The sequence below is a fragment of the Molothrus ater genome, chromosome 6 (genome assembly GCF_012460135.2).
Source record: "Molothrus ater isolate BHLD 08-10-18 breed brown headed cowbird chromosome 6, BPBGC_Mater_1.1, whole genome shotgun sequence".
In the NCBI taxonomy this organism is placed as follows: domain Eukaryota; kingdom Metazoa; phylum Chordata; class Aves; order Passeriformes; family Icteridae; genus Molothrus; species Molothrus ater.
The window spans coordinates 46,250,165-46,264,679 of record NC_050483.2 but is presented as its reverse complement, the minus strand read 5'-3'; the positions used below and the strand labels follow the sequence as shown (position 1 = coordinate 46,264,679).

Genomic DNA, 14,515 nt, shown 5'->3' with positions numbered 1-14,515 from the left:
TTTTTTCATGTAAAATGATGAAATTATTTTTTTAACACTAAGGAATATGTAAGGAAGATGGAATGATTTTCTGTTAAGTTAGTTTATACAGTAAATCAGATGTTCCTAATTATGGGAAATTTAAAAGAAAGTTTCTTAAAATAAATACTCTTCATCCTTATTAAAGGTAATATATTATGTCCCAAGCTCTGTTTATTCCATTGAGATAATTTCTGTCAGCTTCTATGTATAGATTTTTATACTCCAGAAATACTTTCCAAGAAGCAATCTTGAAATTGAAATTTGAATAATAATTCCTGTCTTCCACCTGTGGGGGGTGGGAGACAGAAGGGGAGTAGCTGAGAAAAGAACTCTTATAAACTACTGCAAGTATCTGTCTGTCTGAAGCTTTTGTTTTGATTGAGTAAAACCCTTTCTCTACTCTAATTCTTTGAGGTCATTTATTCACTTAAAGTAAAAAGAGATGATTTATGGAATAAGATCATCCATATGATTCTAGGTGTTAAACGTGCATCCCAAGTTCAGCATGGGAAGCTGGGCTTGGGTTGCCACGGAACAAGGCCCTTGTAGAGTGCCAGAGACAGCAGAAGGTCTCTGGGGCTTCATTCATTTTCGTGTTACGTGAAACACTTAAGTGGAGACGAGGCTCACCAGTACTAAAGCCTAGGAGACATATAGGAAATTTGAGAGTGTTATCACTGAGTAACATGTACACCAATTTAATTTTATATTACAAAGGAAAAACATTTTGAATGATCTAACAGTAATTTCTCAGTGGACTTGCTTAAATATTATGTGTATGTGTTAATCTATGCCTTAATCCGAGTCAGATTAGATGTGTTTAGCCATGCATTCATGCATTCATCAGTCCTCCATTATAGGTGTTAGTCATTGTTTTAGCCTTTTCTGTTTTTACTGGTTGTGTAGTCTTTAGTCTGTGTTAAGTCATTTTAAGTTTTATTTATAAGGCTTTTTTTTTTTACTTTTTTTTTTTTCTTCTTCTTTTCGGGATACCTGGGTGATAACAATTTAGCTGCACAGCGCAAAAAGATTGCCTTTTTGAGAAGCAAAAGCAAGGATAAAGAAAAGTCTCCTAAGTCTCCATCGAATCATCAGTCTTTCTCTAATCGGCTCCGGTTCTGGTCTTCTTCCGACATCCCATCCTCTCCTAATGAAATTCTTTCTTTCCCGGAACTGGGAGTTTTCTAACACCTTCTCTGTAACATTTATCTTCATTTATTTCTGACAAATATTAAAAAAAAAAAAAAATTAAAAAAAAATCCCACATGCCATAAAAGAACACGCACATTGATAGAGACACTCAGCATGTCTATACAATACTCTAAATACAAGCAAAGATTAGTGAACGTGGACTTAATTTTTCCTGTAGAAGATGAATCACTATTGCACACTGTGGATCATTTCTTCAATGCAGCACACGTTAGGGGACCCCATGGCATACAGTTTGCGTATGTATATTGGCTGTGGTGCATGTTGTCAGTAAGTGAAGTTGCTATTCGCTTCAGTATTTTCTTGCAGTCATGTACTTGCATTGTGTCCAGTTAAAGTGTTGAACTGGTTTGCTGTTGCTATGCTTTCTATAGTGTGGTAGTCCTACTAAAATGAAATACAGTCTCAAGCTCCAGAGATTTTTCCAATAGTCTGTGCTACTAAATGATTTTAAAAAGGAAGGTTTTGTAACACCTTTTTCTGCTTTTGAGTAGTCCAGCTTTGAATGGAAGCTACTGGAAAAATTATTCTCAGCCAAGTGTCTTGATGCTCACATTCAGACCTGATATTTAGCAAGGTTTTGTACTTCTAATTAAGAAAATTCATCTTGAATTGAGCTGACGTTTCAGTTTCTTCTGCTTCAGTTTCAACAGATTTTTTGGAAGAAGAATGTAGATTTGTTCTCTTAAGGCTGGGAATAACCTTCATTAATCCATTGCCCAGAATTCTTGTTGCCTAATATTCATGACCTAGTGGCTTCTGAAATGAATGTGCAGGTCCAGTCCCCACCTGTTAGAGAACTGGATGCAGCACGGGCAGTGTGCTACTGGGGGCTCAGCAGAGAGGCCAGAAGATCTTGTTTCCCGTCTCACTCTGAGAACTGTCCCCAGTGGCACAATCAGGGACTCTGGCGGAGAAGCCTGGTTTTTGTTGCCCATCTGGGGATTTGTGGAGAATCTTAGTCTCCAGGGCAATTAATTTTTTTGGCATCCATGAAAGGTGGTAAGTGTATCTAGGAAGTCAATTAGAAATACAGATCTGCATGTGAACCTTTAGCCAGTAGTTGCCCCTGCAGGCCTGGCATATGTTTCAATTCTGAGAGCAAGTGCTGGCCCAGTCTGTGGAGCCCATGCAGACCTAGGGAGAAAATACTGTTCCTGAATGAAGTCAGCTTCCAGGGGCCCCCTAAGATGACAGCACATTGGTCCATTTCTCTAATACCAGTTGCTCTGTGCTTTGAACTGTCTGTCCATTGTCTCTGCAAGTTGCTTGTTTTGACTGCTGCACTCTGCTGCATTTTCAACATTTAGTTTCTCTTACTTAATCAAGTATTCCATAGAAATATATAAAATCTAGAATCTTGGATCTCATTAGGTGTGTTTTCTGCAGAAAATAATTTTAAATTTTGTTCTATGTGTGCCTTGAAGCATTACATTGACATTACAAGAAATTAATTAACCTGCTTTATCAGTAGAAAATAATTTTTCAGATTCTTAATCTAAATGATATTCTAGCAGAGTTTTTGTTGTTCTCCTGCTAAGATCCCAGGAACTTCACTTAAAAATCATTGCACCAGGACATTGTAAGAGCAGTTTCAACCTTGTAAAGACTGAGCTCTTATCCACAGCAAAGATATAAACCTGAAAGCAGTTAGCTTAGTGCACGGATCATGATAGATAATTTTCAAATCAGCATTATTTTTCTTTGAGTAAGAGCATGACTACTGTCATTCTTTCCCTATTCTATTTTATTACTGAAGTAAGTTCTTATGAAATGCACCTACGAGAAATAATGTTATGGGAATTTCACACCTCACTTATCTTTTCTGAATTCATGTCTTTACTCCTTTTCTTCCTCCTTTCACAGTAATTGTTGCATGTATAATATCAACCCTCCCACTGGTACTAAGCAGCCCTTGTCACTCCCACACTTTATAGAGAGTACACATGATTGACAAGCTGGTGGCAGAAATTTCCTATCCACTATTGCACTGTTTATGGAAAAGCTTGCCAAATTAGCGCCTTTGTTGTGCAGTTTTTTTGTGCCTGTTTGTCATGTTTGTATGGGCAGATAAATACAAATCCCCTAATGCTATTTTTCATTGAGTCTTATTCATTTACTTCTCTCCCCACCAGTGCTAATGGACCTAAAGCAAAAAAGGAATTCCCATCATGGAGGCAGCAATGATAATGCTGAAATATCAGCAGACTCTGCAGCAAAAGCCAGCTGTGTGGAAATGGGTCCCAGGACTTACTCAACCTCAGCCATTCATGTGCACACTTCCACCCCCATCTCCCGGCTCCAGAGCAGGCCAAAAGGTGTGTGTGCATTTGGTACAGCAGCTGGTAGTGCCAGGCAGGCTCCTTCACTGTTCCTGCCAGGCTACTAGTGGCATTCAAGTACAAGAGCAGAGCACTGATATTTTCACTCCTGCTTTATCTGCTGAATGGTTTAATTGATGAGGTGTGGGGTTTACTCACTCTTGTAGTGTCATCAACTTGGCAGAGCATATTTAAGAGTCAGTTCTTCAGTGGTTCCCTGCGCAGTGCTTAGAAGATGGGCCTATAAAACCCTCTTGATCACCTCAGTCTTCTACACAGCTAGAATGTGTTGGGACAGACCTGAAGGATTAACCTTTCTATGTTCAATTGGCCTTTTAAGTTTTATGTTCTTTTCCAGGCTATAATTCAGAAGATAACCTGTGTGAGCAGTCCCCAGAGGTGGAGTTTGCAAGCACCAGACGGCACGGTAAGCTTGTAACGTGTGAGTGCTCCAAACATCTGCATTAAGACTTGTTTCATTGCATCCACATGAGCTGTCCTGGAGTGGTTTAGTTGCATTTATATTACAGAAGGAGGTGTAGTAATTCAGCACCATTTTGGGAATGGGATTCTAACTGCTTCTGGTTTTCTGTTGAAGCTTTTTATGGATATTTTGCCAAAATGAATTTTCAAAGCAATGCTGGCATTGAGGCAAGTTGCCTTCCACCACCAACAGACCTTTTAATGCATGTCCTACAGGTTAGTTGTTGATTTTTCTGGAGAATGTTTAATTCCTTAAGGGAGTGAATCAGCAGTAAGAGAAATTCGGTGTGGGGCTTGTGGATGCACAGTGGGAATGCTGTTGAAGCAACAGCACTGCCTGCTTAGAGAAAACTGAATTTGCAGAAAACTGAATTTGCAAGCTGGCCACCAGCTCCTTCCAAAGAAAACTGAAAAAGAGACAGCAACTTAATGTTGAACTTCTTCAATATCTGCATTATTTATAGTTACTGTAAAAACCCAGAATGTGTTTCTTTGTGCAAAAAATGAGATGAACAAGATGGATCCTAAACAACTTGAAAAATGAAGATGTTTTCTACTCTGTCCTGATCTTGGCATCCTGTGTTTATTATGTTGTTAATGTTTTCAAAGTGACTTAGTTGCACAGGTCCTATTTTCAGAAGGGAGACTGTAGCCAAGTCTTTTAGAGAATCAAAGGAACTTAAGATCTGTTTGTTCAATGCTTGATTTGTGTTTTTCAGTGTCCAGGCCAAACAGTTTAGAGAGCAGTAGGAACGCTTCCAGCAGTAGTTCACCTCTCAATTTGAAAGGTAAAGCTTTTACAGCTGAGTTGTGACAAACAGGAAGTGAAATTCCATGAAACTGTGTGTAAAATGCCATTTTCCTTCCAATTAATTTTGAAGACTTGTTTTGAAATGGTAATGATTATGCAGTCTGGACATGGCTGTCTTGGGAATCAAAACTGCTGGCAAGAAGTGCTTTTCTAAGATTGATTCTGGCAAGGGGTGGCTTTTAAGGCAGACGGTCGAGTTTTGCTTCAGTCTGACTGGCATCTTATTGTGGGAAATATCAGGCCACTCTTAGACTCTAACAAGAGATCTCTGTGGTTCTTACTCTGCACACAGCTTGTGCATGGAATCAGGGTGCTCTCGAGATTTGCTTTTGCAAACTGTGCATCCTTCAAGGATGCCAAGAGACCTGATACTGGAGAAAAATCTGCTTTCTGCTTTTCCACTGTCAGGTTCTAACTCTCAGATCACACAGCCAAGACTGAGAGATGGTTCAATGACACACAGCTTGTAAAGAGGCACCCCAACATTATCTTACTAATATAAGGCTTTTATTCTATTCCCAGTGCTATTTTTATTTTCTGGTGAAGTAATTGTGCTTGTTTAAGGTGCTGTAAGATATTTAGTAGTCCTGGATTTTTCAAAGCTCTGATTGCTTTGAGCTTCTGTAGGAGAAAAAATGAAGGTAAAAAATGCTACCCAGTCTGTGTGGAGACAGCCCTGGATGATAAGTTCCCACCTGAGTGTGAAATCTACTGAAATTATGTCAGAGCAGTGTCATTAATGGTATTTATGCTTCTCCTCAGGTTCCTTAGACCATATCCATGGTAGAACTGAGAGCCTCAGCAGTGAAGATATGGTGCCAAGCAGAGAGGCACCAGTCTTGCTCCGAGATACGTATTCCCTTCACTCTGCTGCTGCTTTCTTAAGCTCTGGCAGCAGGCATGAGTCCTCCTCCCACAGGAATGGTTTGATGTCCTGTGATACACCACAGAGGAGCAATCCATCCCAGTCTCACACAGGCAGGCAGCGATCTGCCTCGCCTGGCAGTGAGATGGTAACTTTGGAAGAGTTCTTGGAAGAGAGCAACAGGCTGTCTCTACCAAGTGTAAGTAAATAGAGGTAGATAGCCCATTTCAGATGTCAAAAAACTGTTCAAAGCTGATTTAGGAGGATGAGGGCATAGGGAAACAGAGAGAGATAAGATGATCCTTGTTCATATACATAAGTACTATCAAATCTTGCAAAACAAATGAGACAGTTTCAATAACTAAGATAAAATTAGCTTTCATATAGCACTCTGCTAATTTATTTTTGTTTATCAGCTATGGCAAATCAGATAATTCACTGCAAGTACTTTTGCTAGCAAATAATTGTGGTCAAGGTTTCGTATCATCAGTTCTCAGCTCCAGGTATCTTTATTTATAAATTGGTACGTTTTCTGTGTAATTTTCAGCTGCTAAATCTAAAATTAGGAATGAAACCTAGAATAATTTTCAGTTAAAGTGCGAAATACGCAGTTGTTAAAACCATCTCATAATCTGAAAATATCAGTGTGTTTGAGAAGGGCTCTTCTAGCAGAAGGAAGTTTTTGATACTTTCACCATGTTTGTGCGTTGACTGACACTGCCCTGTTGGTTCAATGACTGCAAGAATTTGTCACTCATTGAAGTGCTTTTTTCAAGAACTAAATGTTTGTTTTCAAGATGGCATTTGTCTTTCACTGCTCAGACATGCTGTACAATAGTGAAGCAGTGCACTATTGAACAGGTTAGTATCTTAAAAACAGTTCATTGATAGTGTAAGTGAATGGAGATTTCTGGTTTATGAATGCCTTGGTAAAAGAATTGAAATCAGCAGAGCTGTGCCATTTTGTGGCATCAGTAAATTCTGGTCCTTGAATTTTCACAGTAATGTTGAAATATACCTCCTACACCCTCATTACCCTAAGTACAATTCTTAGCTTTTAGAGATGTTTAAAATTATTACTTTTGTGTGTCTGTAACTACCTGACCATGTCCATTTTCATTCTTTCTGTCATCCTGTTCCTTTCCAGCATCGGCGCAGTTTAAATGAGAGTGAAATGATTTCATTACACCAATTTCTGTTAGAAGCTGATGCACTGTATCCCTCTTGCTACTCCCTATGTCCTTCCATTCATCAGGAACATTCGCAGTCTCTCGAATCGGTCCTCAGTGTTTCATATCCCAGCAGCATGAGGCACAGAACAGGCAGGGGAAATAGGAGATCTGCTTCATTCTATATCCACAGGGTATCCATTGTTCTTATTATGAAGGCAACAGCTCCTGACTTACCACAGCTTTTGCTAGCATATTAATACCTACAGAAGCATACTGTAACTCCTAGTTGTTACTTTAAAGGCTGCCAGTTCACTTGCATTAATTGCTCATGAAGTATTTGCAGCGTTTGTTCTTACACATGCCTGCTTTCGGAGGACTCGTCATTCTGCAATGCTAATGTCCATAACAGCTGTTTAAATAAAGTTAAAAATAACTTTAACACTTTAACACTTAGTTGAGCTTAGAAATTTTCACACTGCACTATTGCCATTGATGGTGTTTGCTTATGGAAAATGAGTTTTTTGACTGGAAGAAATATTTGGAACACTAGTGAAATAAGTGTATTAAGCTTTAAACATGCTCCCTAGAGAAGAGTAAAGAAGTAAATTTCATTAGCTTGTTTATCATTGTTGTTTGTAATGACAGCATGTCCCTTAACTGTTCTGAGCATGTCTTTTACTAGTAGTACAATGGCAGCTGTTCAAACATCACCATTTTTTGATTGCATGGACCATCCCCATGAAATACTCTTTTACTGCCAGGTTAATTGTCTGACTTGAAATTTGTAAGTTCATTGTAGGCAAACAATTTTTATAATGATTTTTGTTTATTCCATTGTATGGTACATGCAGCTCTTAACATACATTGTATATTGAATGGGAGAGGGGAAGGGAATCAATGAAGAAGGAATGAAATTTTTTTGTAATGCTAGCACATCTCCCCAAGGTATTGACTTCTGTTACATTCCTGAAGTTACAGTAGAGTTATCCAGATGAACTGTATTCTGGAATATGACAGATATAATTGATATCTGCTGATACCAATGTCTGATGTCATCAATATGATATTGATGTTAAAGTTACAGTGGCTGATGTGAAAGGAAGCAAAAGAGCTGCTGTCCAGGTTGCAACCAAAATTATTTTAAAATTATGACAATTAACCTGGCAAGCAAGTTGTCACAATCTAATTACAATAAGCGCATTATTCCTTGAGTTAGATTTATACCCATTTTAAACATTCTTCTGTTTCCACTATGTAAAAATCTATTATTGTGTTTGGTTTAAATTAAGTGGGAAGGAAGATTTTGTGAATACAGTGTTCTGCATGATTCTTTAAACAAAATGTGTTGTCTTTAATGTGACATGCATATTTTCTCACACCAGGACACCTCCACAAACAGAGATGACTTGCTTGGTGATTATTTTAGGAAAGCAAATGAGCCTTCAGCTGCTGGAAACTTGCTGGTTCAGCCATCCAGAAAGGAGGCTGCTAAGATGCCCACTAGTCTTGTTGCTCCAACTGTGAAGATGGCTGTGGCTGGTGAAGAAGGAAGAACGGCTAAGCCTGACAATTACATGAAGCCAAACCTCAGACAAGTTGAACCTGATGCTCTGGCAAACCCCCACACGGCACATCAGCAGTGTGCCAGCGGGGTGCGGCAAATGGCACAGCCTCAGCAGCCTGGAACCGCGAGCAGGAGGAGCACGTCACTGAACAGGGCATTCAGCTTGGCCTCTGCAGACCTCCTCAGGGCTGCTGGCCCAGAGGCCTACAGGCAGGAGAGCCCTCAGAAGTCAGGAGCAGAGATGCACGGGGGCAAGGACACTGTCTGCCAGAGCACCAGGGCCTCTGTGCCAACGAGCTCCCAGGCACCCTTAAGGGAGAGGCCGCAGTCCGCAAAGGTGGCGGGTTCCGTGCAAGCTGTCGATTCCCGCTGTCGGCAGCTCGAAGCGAGGCGCCTTTCCCTGCTCCCACCAAAAGATGAGAGGCCGCTCTCCTTCCATCAGTTCTCTGCCTCACCCACTGCATCCAGCAGCAGTCTGAATGTCCAGCAGCAAGAGCGTGTGAACGCCGGGCAACACTACTCCTCTGCATCCCATACTCCCTCCAAAGTCAAACCCAAGTCAGCACCTTGTACTGAGGAGGTGGCCACAGTGGCTCTGCCAGAGCTGTTTGCAGCAGCACTGAGGCAAATACTTCCCCAGGGCAAGGCCAGGGTGATGCCCTACTTACCAAGTGCCGGGGTAAGCTGTTGGAAAGCAGCTCTGGGGCTGTGGAGGAGCATGTGAGAGGAAACAGCTCCAACAGCACTCCTGGGTCTCCTGACCCCCAGGGGGATCAGCAGACAGTTTGGTATGAGTATGGCTGTGTGTAAGCCACAGTGTAGCTGTAACATGTGTGTTTGGTATGGCTGATGTCCAGGTACCATTTATCTAGACAGTCAGGTCTTAAAAGGCATCACCTGTAGGTTGCTCTGAGTTTTCTCTGGGTACTGTTTCCTGGTTGGACAAAGTGTGATGAAGAGAGTCAGGAGCAAAACCGCCATCCTTCTGACACTGTTGTGCCTAAAACAAAGTGGAAGCCTGACCTAATCTCACAGCAAACTTGGCACCTGATTCTCACAGGTTCTAAGCATTCCCCAGTCCGGCAGAAACTTAGCAGGGTCTCATGTCATTGCTGCACTGTGCACCCCTTCTGCATGCATTAAAGAAAAGTTTCACAGGTCCTGTGTGTGCTAAATTCAGCCCCACCATTGATAAATAACCATACTGAAAAGATCATATGAAAGCCAGACTTCTCCCCCAAAGACATAAGCTACTTAAGTAGCATAGAACAGATGAAGAGCAAAAGTGTGTGGCTTTAGCCATGGATCTGGTAAAATCTGTTTTTCTAGCCACAGACACATTTTGTAGAAGGTATTGTATATACTTCAAGGGTCGTATCTCAACCTTTCCCACTTGGGCTGTGGAAACACAGAAGCCAGCAGAATTAACCCACTGCCTTCACTATAGCTGCAGCTCAGTGGATCCTTTACTCTGCAGAGTGGTGCTGCCTTTTGAAACTTGTTTTATCTTTTATACAAACACTGGAACTAATGCAGCCTTTCAGGGGAGGTGCCATTCCAATTGCAAAGGTGGCATCTCGTGTACAAAAGTGTCTTGTAAGTATGTATATAAGAAGCTCAAGTACTGTATAAGAATGCTGTGTAAATTGTATTATTACATTCTTTTGTGCATGACAGCCCACATCCTGTGTGGGCTTTTGTCTCTTAGAAGTCCTTGTTTGTCTCCAAGAACTTTTCTCAGTATAGAAGCAAAATAATTTTGTACACATGTGAAAGAAATATTCTTTAAAAAATCTATTTATGTGCAAAGAAGTTCTTTGTATGTTTCTGTCCAGAGTGTCATCAGCTGCTTATGTATATATGATCAAATGTGTATCTTTAATTCCATGTTTGTAAAGCTGTTCTTGCAATAGACTAAATCCTTAAAAAATACTTCTTTTGCTGGTTCTGATTTAATTTAGTAAAAGATAAAACTGATTCATTTGATGTTTTTGTTATCTAATATGTAGCAATCCCATTCTGAAAACTACAGAATTGTTTATAATAAAGACTAAAATAACACAGATTGATGTTCTACTTTTTGTCCTTGGAAAAATAAAAACCCCCAAAAATGTGATTGACTGTGCTGGAGGTCTGTCTGCAACAGCTCTTCACAAGCCTTAGTATTGATTTTCATGTCTATGTGGTGAAGTTGGGTTTGTTTATATAACATAGAAGGTGTACCAGGAGTCTTTTTGTTCGATTGTCACCTTCTTACTGAAGACTACAGGAGGGTTGAACATACAATAATAAGTGAGTTACAATTCACTCTAGAATTGGACTGTTTGATTTTTATGCTTCTCCAACCACTTTGGACAAGGGCAAACATGCTGTCAATTTTGACCAAGCTTTCATCTTATATAGTCTGTTTGGTACTTAACTCTCAGGATGCCATATGAAAATGAGAAATTATTCATCTTTCAACATGGAGAGAATGGCAAAAACCCCTTTCTGCCTTCTCTACTATTTTAATTGCAAACTATAGTTTTGCAACGAATTTAAAACTAATGGGTGCTATATGGCAATTTTAGAACATAGTGAATGTTCTTAGTAAACTGAAATTCTTCTATAAATTTTACCTCAAAATGGATTCTTGGCCAGACCACTAAAGGTTTGAGACTGGTCTTTCTCCCTTGTTTCAGCTCCTTTTTGGAGGACACCTGCAGGCTGGGCTGCTGAGGAAGTGATCGGTGACTTGTTAGTTACTGTAGATCTGCTTTTGCTATAAATACCTGCCCAGTGGCACACCTTAGTTGACAGTTTCTGAGTTATTTACAATTATTTCTCAGTTCTACTGAGCTTGAATTAAAAAGTACTGAATACCTTTGCAGTACCATTCAGATGTGGGATAATTCCAAATACAGAGGTTGTCCCGTGGAACAGCTGTTGAAGCACACAGTGCTGTCTGTGGCCCTCGGGCCTCTCTGGGGATGTTAAGGTTGGTTTTGGTAGCGGTGCCTGCCCTGCCGTGGCAGGTGCGGTGATTTTGCCATCTGCTCGATTCATCGATGCTCAGCTGTTCCCGGGCCTGCCCTCAGCCCCGGGGCTGCTGCGCTTCGGCCTCCTCAGGCGCCCGGAGTGGCATAAAACGCGCTTTGGTGCCTGAGGGGGAGAAAGCGATTGTGTTTACAGAGACACAGATCGGCAAACCCTCCGGAGCTGTGCGGGTGGAGGTGCCGTGAGGCACCAGCTTGCGTGAGGTGGCGGAACTGTGGGGAGAGGTGTTCTGGGGGGGTAAAGGATGGCGCGGAGCTGCGCGACCCTGGCTCGATGCCTCCCAAGAAGTGCGGATGAAATGGCAGCAGTTTCAGTCTGCAGCTTGTGCGGCCCCGGCCCGGCTGCCTGAGGCGGCCACAGCTGCCGCCGCCGCCTCTTGGACAGCGGGAAAGGATCTCCAGGCGCCACAGGCTGCGGCACGCTGGCTTTGCTGATGTTTCCTGACAGGAGGGAAGGGTGTGCTCTCCGAAGGTTGCTAATTGTGTGCTAAGTGCTGCCGCGAATGGTTCTGGATTCAACGCTTCAAGCCGTTCAGTGGTTAATTCTCGAGATGGAGTTTTCATTAAAGGAGGGGTTTTTGAGGGCGATCCATCCCGAGGAGGGAGCTGAGCTGGCAGCAGTTTCCCAAGAAAGCCGAAGGGCTGTGACTTTGGCAGCGCCCGCTCCCTGCAGTGGGCCCAGACTCTGAGGTCAGTGAAGCTGTTTGACTCGAGGAAACAAATGATGGTGTGTGTTTGAACTGAAATAAATGGCTGCTGTGGGAATAGGTGCCCGGGCTGCGTGCTCTGCAGTGACAGAACATCCTTTGCCAGAAATCTGAGGTCATTTGCAGTGGTAGCGTGTCACGAAAGCTTTTTCCCATTAGATATTCTTCCACTGTTCTTGGACTTGGGACCTGATTGTGAAGTGAGCAGAGCTTTTCTGATTTCAGTTAATTGAGTTCAGAAGTTAAAACCACCAGAAGAAGAATTTGAAAAAATAGAATTTACTTTTTTTCTTTCTATAAGTGTTAAGGATATTGTAAAAATAACTAGTGCTTAGCTTAGGAAAACCGTGCATCAGCATGTGGTCAGAAATTATTTCTGATTGTCCAGACATTCGGGGACATACTAGCTCAGCCACAGGTAAATGACTTTTAAGACAGACCATGGAAGACATTTACACATAAATTGTTAGTTCATGTGAAAGGATTACAGCCTGGATATTAAATGGATGTACAAAGAACAACACAATTTCATTTCTTTTTCTGGTTGGACATGAACCCAGCTGTCTAGAGAGCATTTGATTATGGCTTTGCATTTTTATATGAAGGGGAAAGTGGAGTGTGGAATCAGTTGTGGATTTCACATAAAAAATTTGTCCTAAAATTTGCCTCCCTGCCCATCATGTTCATGGAATATCAGATCGCAACAGCACTGGAAATGTTCAAGACAAGGTGGGAAATTTGTGGATATTTTTACAAATCGCCAGTACCAGGCAGAATTAACCTGATGTAACAGTGCAGAGTGAGATAATTCAGTTACTGGAAATAACAAATGAAGTTATTGTTTTGAAGAGCTGCTAGACTGGAGAATTAGGCTGGGCTGTGAAGGTCTTTCTTGAAGGTTGATGCTAGAGGCTGCCATATGAACTAGGAGAGAATGGCATCAGGTGGAAAAGGGTGAAAAAAATTATGATTTAATAGAGTACTGATAGGAGTTTAAAGTTACTGGGAGAAGTTATGGCAAGTCTTGCAAAAGTAAATGGTGTTTTTCCAGTTACAAGGAATTTTTCAAAAGTATGAAGAGAACAGTAGAAAATAAAGGGCTGCTGTTCAGTAGCTTCTCAAATATGAGAGTCCTTAAAAGGCTAACCTGTGCCCTAAAGACAGAAATGTGAGTTGGTGAAGTGTAGCAGAAAGCTGAGGTTAGTTCAGATTTGAAGGATTGTGAAGAATCCCATTAAAGGGAACATGGATGAGTAAGGGGCCCCAGTGGAAGAGTACTTGTGCTTCTCTCAGCTGAAACATGGAAGAGACACTTTATTTATTGACTCTTGTGGGGGGTTAGGGTGTCATGGTAGGGAAGCAAAACTGGTTTTCTCCTGGGAAAAGGATGATGAAAATGTGGCCATTCTACAGAAACTAGGAATGTAAAACATGTCCAAAACATAACACAGAATTCCATGGAAGCTGTCAGCTCATCATTCTCAGATGTTCTAATCAGTTCTTGTTAAAATACTTGAACATTTTTGTCCTAAGATTATCATAACTGAAGATTATGTGGCTCTGATGGTGAGACCATGCCAAAGTGTGTGATGTGTGTGTTGCATACCAGAACGAAATAGGGCAGCATATCTGAGCATTGACACCAGCCTGTGAAAAGCTGGATTGCATGAGGGAAACCAAAAGCAGCCCAGCTCCCTCTGCAGTGAGTGACACCCTATGGTTGATCTGAAACTCTGCTAAAGGAGAGAGTGCTTAGGAAAGGGAAAATGAGGCTGTTGGTGAGAATCATTGTACCAGGCTCTAATGAAATGAAATAGATTAATAGAATATCAAGTGTTATAATGATTTTGATTTATCATATAAGAGAGCTTAACAGCCTCTGCTTTAAGAAAACATCATCAGATAAAAGTATAAAATCCTCCTGCTTCCTCTCCAACATCATGTGCTGGCTGCCTTTGAATTCCACACTTGGAACAGAAAGCAAGCTCTCCATGTGAAAAACCCTGAAATTTACAAGTCAGACATCACCTCACTTTTTGCAGTTGTTGAGTGGTCTGGAAGTGCAAGATGCACTAATGGCAAGAAAAGCACAGTTTTTGTTTGGGAACACACTGCTAAGGAAGAGCATGAGAGTTTGAGAAGGATATTCCAGATGGAGAAGCACAACTTGCCAGTGGACTGCTGAGGGATCTCTAGAGACTTGGATTGGAGGGAACAGGGAGTTTTCTGCAAGAAGTGGAAAAGTATGTCTGAAGAACTGAGGTCAGTGTTTCACAGGGCTACTACTGTGATTGTTTTACCATTTGGCAGGGTATTTTGGAGGTCTT

The 14,515-nt window shown here is 41.3% G+C and overlaps 1 protein-coding gene across 1 annotated transcript in view; it reads left to right on the top strand.

The window, feature by feature from the left end:
- Positions 1–10,562, top strand: part of CCDC88C (coiled-coil domain containing 88C) — a 96,689-nt gene extending 86,127 nt beyond the window's left edge. Inside the window, 7 exon segments of the mRNA XM_036384050.2 lie at positions 3,366–3,548; positions 3,910–3,978; positions 4,754–4,822; positions 5,608–5,909; positions 6,858–7,073; positions 8,265–9,039; positions 9,042–10,562. Of these exon segments, the coding sequence (XP_036239943.2) occupies positions 3,366–3,548; positions 3,910–3,978; positions 4,754–4,822; positions 5,608–5,909; positions 6,858–7,073; positions 8,265–9,039; positions 9,042–9,256 (1,829 nt within the window). The 3' untranslated portion in view covers positions 9,257–10,562.
- The last annotated feature ends 3,953 nt before the right edge of the window (positions 10,563–14,515 follow it).